Below are 10,930 nucleotides of genomic sequence, written 5' to 3'. Positions count from 1 at the left end.
TCCCTAGTTTTCAGACTTGTGAAACTTCTGCTGTTTAGAGATCTGTGTCTGTAACAATATTAACACATATCTTTCTTCTTTTCTTTAACATATACCTTAGAAACTATTCTTATTCCCCCCAGAAGATTGGCAACATTCTATAGATTAGAGTTTTCAAAGTTCAATGTAGATATTTGATATTTTACCATGAACTATTTTTATATGAGGTGGTCATATACCATAGAAGATAAAAGGTCTTAATGTATCCTTGCAACGATAGAGATGATTAAAGATTCAGTATCAACTGATTCAGTATTACAACAGTCTTCCATTAAACTTTTTTTAATTATGATTTTTTATCAGTGCACTATTTTTGAGGAAACAGACAATCAGATTACTGTGAAGTGTAAAAAAAGCCCATGCTAATCATTCTTCTGGAACTCTGACATTCTGACCATTGCAGTCACTTTTATAATAATTAACACATTGCTTCTTTTCAAGACTAATATTTTAGTCTATTTCTTTAAAAACAGATACAAGCACAAGTCTTACTTGTTCACAGTTGAAATAGAATTCTTATTACTCTTTTTATCAGAGTTGCTCTACAACCCTTTAGCAACAGATTTGCTCTGTGCAGACATGAATATTAAACTAGCTGCATTAATCCTTGATGCTATTAGCTTTATGTTTTATCACTCGCAGGAAGATAATATTCTTCTGATTAAATGAATTTGTTTGTGACAAATATCTGCAGAAAATATAAACATTACAGTAAAATGTCCAATTATAGACATTCTAGGATTTTTCTTCAACGTATTTTTTTTTTAAAAGAAGTTTAGAAATACTATTACAATGATGTGTGGCAGTTTAAAGGATAGTTCATCTGCTTTCATCACCCATGGTCATAGAGGCTGACTAGCCTAACAGGTTATCATAATGGTTCAGGGTTACCATAATGGTTCAGCACGATACATTATAGTTGTTTGCCAAGAAAGCAAGTTTGTAGGCAAAAACTCACTTTAGCTGAAAACAAGTTCTTTTCCAAGGCGTTTCTCCAGAAGAGGGCAAATCTGCTCTACTCATCACTGAAGTACATTTTCTGCTATCAGTTTCATACAGTCTCACAAAAGTCAAATACCATATTTCAAGTATAATCTTATATACAATATATAGATTATTTTTTTTTGTTTTGTCCACAAACTCCTGACAGTTTCTCCCTGGATATTACTTATGTAATTCTACTAGCTACATAAATTGAATGCAGTTCTGTGATGCTGTCAAAAGGAACATTCCTACTTTCTTTCCATCTCATATTTTCAAGCCATGTTTTGTGGAAACATTAGGTTTTATGCAGCCACTAATGAAATATGAGGGCATTGATGAAGCTGCAAAATTACTAGCTGCATATGTTGTTATCAGTTTGATCTGATTACTTCTTTTAGTAAGAGGAAATATTACTTAGTAAAGAACATGCAGGTGCATATGTGAGAAAGGAGGAGCTGTCTTCTCAGCAGCAGTGGATTTTTGCTGGGTTACACTGGTCATGAAAGTACACCACTTCTGCAAAACAGAATCCTACTTTCATTAATGTTAGTAAGAAAACACCCTTTTACTGCAGTTAAACCAGGGCTGTACGGAAAAGACTTGTCAATTTTTCACTATGATTTTTCACTATAAAGTGAAATGGAAATTCAACAAATTAAAAACAGTAGTGTGATTTATTTTTCTTGAGTTTATTATTAAATAAATAAATCAGAATAAGTAATGAATCATGCTTCCCACATTCTATATACTCACATTCTCTCTCATATTAAATGTAATAATAAATTATAAGGTGTTTATTAAGATAAGAGGCCATTTCTGCCCCTTGCTTAAAGACTTCAAAGAAACATTGCATTTTTGTACAACTCTATTGTTTTCAGTAAGGGAAAATACTTCTCAGTTAAATTGCATAGAAAAAAATCCCATGGAAGAAATAGTGATCAGAAAAGCCTTTAGCGAATCATAGACTTTAGTTAACTTTCATTTTTTTATTTTTCAGAATTTGGCTTCATCACTTCTTCTATGCTTCAGTGATAAAATTTAGAATCATAGAATGCCAGGCTAGAAGGGACCTCAAGAAACATCTGGTCTGGCCTTGGCAAAAGAATGGTCTAGGCAGAATGGCCTTGTCCAGCTGAATCTTAAAAGTGCCCAATGTTGGGGAATCCACCGCTTCAATGGGGACATTATTGATTGCTCTCATTGTGAGAAATTTTCTTCTTGTTTTCAATCAGAACCCTCCCAGAAGAATCTCATATGCATTACCCCTGTCTTTGCCATGTGACTACTTGGGAAAGTGGGAGTCTCCATTTTCTTTGTAGCCATCCTTTTAATACTGGAACATGGTCATAAGTTTTCCCCTAAGCCATCTTTTCTTAACACTGAATAAATCCAGTTCTTTCAGCCTTTCCTCATATGGCAGGCTTCCCAGTCCTTTGATCATCTTTGTGGCCCTTCTCTGGGCCCTCTCCAGCCTGTCCACATACTTTTTGCATAGCAGGGACCACAACTGAACACAGTATTCCAGGTGTGGTCTGACAAGTGCTGAGTAAAATGAGATTATGACTTCTTTATTGCTGCTGGTGATATGTTGATGCAATCCAGCATCCTGTTGGCTTTCTTTGCCAGCACACTCTTCATTCATATTGATCCTGTTGTCCACCAGGACTCCCAGATTCCCTTTCCATAGAGCTGCTCCCCAGAGGGGTAGATCTCAGTCTGTGCTGCCTTCATGGATTGTGTTTCCTCAGATCTTACTTCAAAATTAAATAGCAAACAATTGTTCGATAGTAAGAGATCTCCCTTCACTATCTTCCAGTTAAGAAATCTTTCTTTTCACCTGAGATAAGTTTAATCAAAACCTTGAGCAAGCATAGTGTGTGTTATTAGGTGACTAGTACTTCATTAGAAAAAGTGTATGTGTGAGAATTACATCAGCAGCATCAACCCTGCTATCTCTAAGAAATGGTGAACAAAGAAGCTTAATGTGCTTATGCTGTATTCTAAAAGCATATTAAAACAGAGATAATGAATGTAGTCCTATTTTCTAGGCTTTTCACTGTTTCATTTATTTAGTTGGATCATTTTGGCTTTATCAATGAATTCATAAATACAATTTAACTGTACTCTCTGAATCCATTCTATGGGGAAGTCTTTTTACATCGTGTTTGTCTTTATATAATAAACAGTATGTAGAGATGTATCTTATTTGGAATAGAGTAACAGGGTTGCTTGTTGTTTTTTTTCTCCCAAGAATTTCTGGGAGTAGAAAGAAAAAGACCTTGATCAAGCTTTGGCTGCAGCTGTTCTACATCTGTGTGGTGGTGTTGTGGGGGTTGTACATCAGATAGTGATCATTAAGGAAGTTGGAGTCTTTTACTGTCCTTTTTGTTCTTTTCTCTCATACCCATATTTGACTACAATAGTTCTCCAGAAGCTTCTAACAAATGACAAATAAATGTCTTGGAAAACACTGAAAAGCTGAAAAAATGGATGTTGGAATATAGAAACTTTTTTTTAACTTTAAAGAACTTACTCTTCTACTGGTAAAGTAATATTTTTAGTTTATTTTTGGTTTTGTTTTTTTAAAGATACTCAAAGGGCAAAACAAGAATGTATACATGACTAGTCTGTACACACTGTCCACATTTTCTCAGCACTGGGGTGGGAAAGCAATTTCTGAGACATTGTTTTTCCTCTGAACTGAATGAGTAATAGCAGATAAATAAAGAAAAGGAACGCAACAAGATTTACTAGCAGAGTCATATCAACATGAGGTAGGCTATACAGTACAGTAGGCTAGTGCTACCCTTTCAAGAACTATATAAGAATATACTTCTTGGAAAGCTTCTGAAATGTAAATAGCAAAATGAAGACCACTATAAAAATGCTTCATTTTTCTCATGAAACAAAGAAAAACCAAAGTTTAGTTGTTTTTTTGATTATTTTTTTTTCTCCTTGGTTGGCAAATTATATGGTAAGTTTTACCTAGTATGAAGTTTCACAGTTTGAGAAAGAAGGCAAGTGAATCTATGATTGTGTTTCTAGACAAATACTTTCTTCTTACTAAACATTTTATATATATATCTATTATTTTTTTATATTTTTTTTTGCTTGATGTCTTTAGACTCAAGAAATTTTGAGAGCAGTATAATTATTTAACGACACTTCCTTTGTTAACAATTCCTAATCAAATAACAAGTATGTCTGAATATGCTGTACTCAAAGAGTATTACATAAAATATATTTTAACAGCTATTACTTGTTGATGAAGTGCATTTCCAATACATCAACAGTGTTATTACCTCATCAATATAGAGGTAAAATAAACTACTGTTTGAGGTTATTCGTATAATTTAATTGAGGGAACCTAAATTATTGTCTTTTTTTGTCTTTTTTTTTTTAGGAGTGATATTAGATTATGAATCAAAATACAAATTTAGGCTCTGTTCAGAAGCTAATGGAAGAGAAACTGGTTTTTGAGACCCAGCAAAGACAACCTTATCAATTGGCTGGACATTGCCAATCATGTGGCCATCTTTGTAATTCAAATCTGTCATCTCAAAGTTTCTACCCATATTCATCACATTATCCATATATGCATATGAATTACAGCAGTGATTGGGAAATTTTTGAAGCAGTAAGAATTCAGGAACTAGAAGAAGTCAAAGCCAGAGCTGCCCAAATGGAGAAGACCATGCACTGGTGGTCAGATTGTACCGCTAACTGGAGGGAGAAATGGAGCAAAGTCAGAGCAGAAAGAAATAAAGCCCAAGAGGAAGCAAGACAATTGAGAATCAAATTAGACAATGCTGTAAAAGAACTAAGTATGCTGAAAAAAAAAAATCTACATTTAGTAAGTGAGAAGGAAAACTTAGAAAATGTATCCGCTTGGAAAACAGAATTCAGTTGCTCAGAAATATCTTATATTAAAAAATACTTAAATCAGCTAACATTTCTGGAACAAGAACCAGTGAAAGAACTGAACAAAACTGACAAGACTTCTGAGGCAGAAGACACAAAGAAGGTAAAGAATGGGGAAATATTTTAGTTCCTGAAGAAGTGGGAGATTATAGATATGTATGTAGAATTGTGGTTTTTCAAGGTTCTTGACCAAAATGCTACCTTATCTATTCAATAGTAAAACTACTTTTTCACCCATGTAATATTCCTAATATAGAGAAATATGAAAAACAGTTCATACCTTTCAACTACGTCTAAACATTAAAGTAACGGAGGCTGACTGTTATATCCAATGACTTAGAGCACTGTTCTGACTCTCATATTTTAAGGTAACAGATTACCTCTGTTATAAAATAATATAATTTTAGACAATAAATGAATAAAATAAAAGAAAAATTCATTTAATACTCCCTAAATGAATAAAAAAAACCATTTAATAAAATAAAATACAATAATTCTCCCTTAATGCAACTTCTGTAATGCAGGAAGAGGTGAGGCAAATTATTCTGGAAAGCCACAAAATATTTTGTTTGATAAGGAGAGCAAATAAGTTGTTATGCAGAATTAAAGAACCAAGTACGAGTATGGTTTAATACAGCTCCTAGTTGTATACAAAGGAACCAGTTATATTAATCAAAATGGAACTATGTTTTACCAGTTTTAATTCTGTGCCTTGGCATGTATTATATAGTCTACATAGACAACACCATGTAAAAACGATATATATTATTTGTCTGATAGATAGCAGTCATTGTAGATGTAGGAATATTTTTTTCCTGCATTGTAGGACATAGGAAATTTTTTACTCCAGTTCAATGAAAATTGTCAGGATCCTAGGCATGAATGTATCAGAATTTTCACTCACTCTGTAATAAACATAAATTACATTATAATCCTGTGAATTATGAAAAAACCCTACCATAGTGTTAGTACTGAGAATAAATTTGGCCAAAAAATACATGCCTTTCATATTTTGGGGCAGACAAATGTATATATGAAGGGAAAACAGTCTTATCTTGTCAACAGATTCTAGTATTTTCTGATGTAGATTTCAGGCATTCTTCTAAAGACTCAAAAGAACGAGTGGTATAAAATAAGATTGTTGGTAATTTGCTAAAATGAGATTAGCTTTTATACACAGTTCGTTAAAAGTGCTAAAAAAATACATTTCTAAAGAAAACTTGTTTGTAAGAGATGTTAATTCTTCCTAATAAATATGTATTTTATATTTTTTTCTTATTGTTCTTAGTTTTGCTTATGTTTTCCATGCAAATAATGTATTTTCAAAATAGATATTATAATGCTTTTAGTTTCTGAGTAGGATCCAATTTGGTATGCTATGCAGGTAAATTTGGTCCTTATACAAGACTTCTGTTAGTCCATCAACTGCTTCTATGTGATTTACAGTAGAAGTTTAAGAGTTCTGAATGTAAGTTTTCTCAATATATTGTCTGTAAATTGCTTTCCTGGTTTCTTTTAGTTCAAGGATTCTGTCTTCACTGTAATTATAGCCAACTAATGATAACTGGAATCTATCTCTTTAGTAAAGTCACATTAGAAATATTTTGGATATGAAGCTTGTAACAACAGAAGATATGAAATATGTGTCTGATGTGACTTAAATGTCTACAAGAGACTTGGTAGTCTCTGCAGAAATTACATTAAACTTTCCCTTTATTTTTCTAAGGTGTCATATTTTTATGTTCTCTCAGGATGTGGAGATAATCAAAGACCAAAGCTACCACAACAAAAAAATCACTCCAAAGCCTCCGGATTCCTTTCCCAACATCTTTTTGGAGGAACCTAAATACCGTTTGGACAATACGGATAAGACAACAGAGAATTATTTAATACATGTTTCTGTCTTGCATATGCATTTGGCAGACATGCAGAAAATCTTACAGAAGGAAACAGAGTAAGTGGAAAAAATATCCCACTGAAGGGAATCTCTATTAAAAAAGAAGGGGTTTAAGATGCTTTATAAAATGGATATTGCGATATTTGCATTTATAGCAAACATGGTCTCATTCTAAACTTTATTATTGCTATTTACAAGTAATTGTAAGAATTTAGAGAGAAAATTCAACATAAGGGTTTGGGGTTTTTTTTAATATTATTGAAAATCAATGTTTTCCTCATTTTGTAAATATTTCATAATAGTGTGTTTATTGTTTTCCTTGGCTTGTCTGTCACTTAAATAAGAAGTGGTTCATACAGAACTATTAAAAATGTACAGTTAATTACAAAATTATACTTACTAGCAATTTAGTATCAATGCAGTGGTATCTAATGTATGTTATGCTCAGTTATTGGAGTGCTTTTTTGCATGATAACAATTACTTTACCAGCAAACTTTGAAAAAGTCTAACTGCAGAATGACTTAAGGCAGTTTTTGAATGTACATGAATGCAGCTGCATAATGCTGTTAATCTTGACCTCATAATATATAGTAAGATCTATATGTAAAGGAGATAACAGAGAAAAAATAACACACTTTTGGCATGCTTGCTGTATCATATCAGATTTACCTCACATAAACAGTAAATCTGCATTTTGGCTATCAAAAATAATTCATATGTCAATTACATACTATATGCTAGCATGTGAGTCTCTGTGTCGGTAAGATTTCCTTGATGTTTTGTATAGATGATCAGTATTGAGCAAGATTGAATCACACCAAAAAGGTTTTCCAAGGAAACACACAATATGTGATGTATGATGTAGGAGACGTCAAGCACTATGTGACTGTAACTTCAGAATCATCTGTAGTGAATTAGAAAATGAAAAGGAAGAAAATTCCCCCATACTGCAAATCTGTTCAACAGTTTCCGTTCAGAGAGTGTAATGGTACAATGTGATGCAGAATCTCTTTTCTGACAGTTTTTTTCACAAATGTCCTATAGATAGTACAAGTCTGAGTAAAAAAAGTAAAATTAAAAAAAAAAATAATTCCTAACTAGTATTTACTATACTCTGTTATATGAGTTAGATAGCTGTAGAAAACATACAATATTTTTTTATTTGAATCATATTGTAGCAGATGACCAGAGATATGTTCTATCTCACTAAAAAGCATTTAGTTTTTTGTGGAAGCAAAAGTCCTAGAATGCCTAATTTTCCAGCTTGTCTTGATATTTATATACGCAGGTTAAAAGATTGAAGCCTCACATATCCATTTTCCTCTGGTTGAAACATTCAAAGTACTAGGTACTTCATTTTTCAACAGCAATCACAGTATAAATACATATATAAAACTTTCCTTCTAGAACAAGGATAATTTTTCAGCTCTTGTTTTTTTAATGACTTTTTAAACAAGATTTTAATAAACTCTGGTTCTACCTCCTGGTTGTTTTTTTTCTTTCTTTCTTCATGTCCCTCTCTAGCCAATTTGCAACTGTACTTCAGAGAGACAGATTTTGCCATTAATCGCTACATATATACTGAGTGTGGTATACCATAATAAATTTACAGGTACATGGTAAGAAATGGCGTGTCTACACCATGTAACATCTGGTAGTGCCAACTTCAGGCAGCAAATGCTCACAGAGCAGTGATTTCCACATAATAGTGGACATTGGTATAACATCTCCCTCTTTAGGTCATTTTGAGCAACATTTCCCATGTGCAAAGATGTTCTCTAATCAGAATTTATGCAACTTAAAAGCATGAAGCAATATTTTTTGCAATGCACACAATAAATAGCTAGGAATAATGTTACTAGGATAAGCATTAGCATAGTCACCTTTCTCTTGAGACATCCTATGAGTCTTTGTTGGACAGGCTATCATCTGTCAGCTCAGAAAGGGTTGGTCTGCACTGCTTACCAGAATAGGCATATTCTGCTGAGTCTCCAGTTTCCCAGTTTTTCCTGTCAGGGTTTTATACTTGTTCGTGTCAGTATTTTTACACCTGGGTGCTGGAGCTGTTAATAATGACTATCTCAACAATCTCACTTTATTTGCGTTTTTACTTTTCTTATCTTGCATGGCTCTAGCTTAAGTAGTTTCTCACAGATTCTTCCTCACAACTTAGCAATTTTCTCATTAAACCTGAGCCAAGGACACACAGCTGTGCTGCATCAAAAGTAAGCTTGGATCATAGACAGCTTGAACCCCAAGGCCAAAGGTTACCTTGGCAGTCAGTATGGTCTTACTCATTCAGCAGAGGACTTCTCATCAGTTTCATGGGTTTTTTTCAGGTTTACATGCAGTACTCCAGAATTGTGGCCACATTCTTTCCAAAGTCAAGTTAGCTCATGCAGATCCAGTGTTTGGACTTGCCCTTAGTTACCTGACTAATCTCTACATTAGATGTTTTGCATCTTCATGCTCAGAGGACCTATGCTTCATGCGTTATGTTTAGGGCTATCTTCAGTAATGCCAATACACCCTTAAGCCACAGGTCAGGCTTTACAAAATTAAAAAAGGAGCTCTAACAAAATAATAGAGCTCAAAGTTTATGTTTTGACTTACAAAGAATTTCAGGGTTGGGTTTACAATGTAAAATCACACACCAAAATCCTCTACTGGACACTATGGTTTATATCACATACAGATTTGAGGTCCCACTGACATGAGTGGAAATTAAAGACCTTATGAGTTGTTCAGCACTTTAAAGAATCATTTGCCCAAAGTAGCAATCTTCAGTCATCTTTTGATTAGTGCTCTCATTTAAATGTCTTCTAATTTCAAATCTTAATTTCTTCCACTTTGAACTTAGAAGCATTTCTCTTGTCTAAAATCCAAAAGCTCACCAACTATACTGGTAGCTGACAATATCAAGGAGGAATTGCTTAGGGCTGAATGGGTAGACTTAGACAATGGATGCAGGAGGCTCTGTCTGATCATCAATAAACACTTTTTTTCTGTGAGGGTGACCTGAGGGTGGCATATGTTGCCCAGAGAGGCTGCTGAATCCGCATCCTTGGAGACATTCAAAAGCCATCTGGACATGGTCCTGAGCAACCAAGTCTAGATGACCCTGCTTGAGCAGGGAGGTTAGACCAGATGACCTCCAGAGGTCCCTTCTAACCTCAACCATTCTGTGTAATTCTGTGATTTAATTAGATAATAAGAAGTTAAAATAGGTGGTGTATTGGGTTTATGTAGTGAGGTTTTGGTAATGGGAGAGAGGCTACAGGGATGGCTCCTATGAGAAGCTGCTTGAAGCTGCTCCAAGATGGACCCACCTCTGGCTAAGGCCGAGCCAATCAGCGATGGTGGTAGTGTCTCTGTGTTAACATATTTAAGAGGAAAAAAAAAAACTGCTGTGGAACCTGCAGTGGAGAGAGAAGAGGGATGTGAGAGAAACAATTACACAGACATCAATTAGGTCACCACATATTAGGTGATCTGAATCACTAACTAAGATCCACTTCCAAGTTTTCTTCAGGTTATTCCAAAATTTTATTTCATGTAAAATTTTAATTCTATACTACTGGATTTCTTTGATGTCTTTAGCTATTGTTTTTGGTAAATCTCTTGGAATAATTGTATGATGATAATATAATTTATTAATAAAAAGCAGATGTATGGTTGACAAAGGCAGTAAAATATAACTCAAACTATGAAAAGGAAATTCAGAGTAATTTGTTGTCAACTTCTAAAGATGTAATGCTGACTTTTCTTTCAGAATGAACATGTTTCTCAAAAAAGAAATGGAAAAGATAGAAAATGAATTATTTCTTTGGAAATGGAAATATGAACAACTGAGACAAACCAAGCTGGAAAGCTCAAAACAGGTATTTTAGCAGTACATTGTTATCACGTGGATTAAGAACCAAAATTGAGATTTCTGGTTTCCTGTGTTGTAACAAAGAATAAAATAATATCTAAGGTTATGACAGTGATAAATAGTTGATAAATGGTTGATTTATCCCTGTAGCCTGGGAGAAGGGACCTGACCAGGGTGTGCAGAGAAGTCCAGCCTCAGTACAGCTGCTGTGTGC

At 34.0% G+C, this 10,930-nt stretch overlaps 1 protein-coding gene across 1 annotated transcript; it reads left to right on the top strand.

Moving 5' to 3' along the window:
• Positions 1-4,441: 4,441 nt before the first annotated feature.
• On the top strand, positions 4,442-10,723 carry LOC104543934 (coiled-coil domain-containing protein 102B-like; the record flags this gene model as incomplete). Its single annotated transcript, XM_010188653.1, has 3 exons — positions 4,442-5,047; positions 6,696-6,898; positions 10,615-10,723. Coding segments are annotated over exons 1-3 (918 nt in total), but the record flags the coding sequence as incomplete, so codon positions are not given.
• Between the last annotated feature and the right edge of the window lie 207 nt (positions 10,724-10,930).

This window comes from Mesitornis unicolor, unplaced genomic scaffold, assembly GCF_000695765.1.
Source record: "Mesitornis unicolor isolate BGI_N332 unplaced genomic scaffold, ASM69576v1 scaffold5307, whole genome shotgun sequence".
Classification (NCBI taxonomy): Eukaryota; Metazoa; Chordata; class Aves; order Mesitornithiformes; family Mesitornithidae; genus Mesitornis; species Mesitornis unicolor.
The sequence above is the reverse complement of the archived record's forward strand: the minus strand, read 5'-3'. Positions and strand labels throughout refer to the sequence as shown.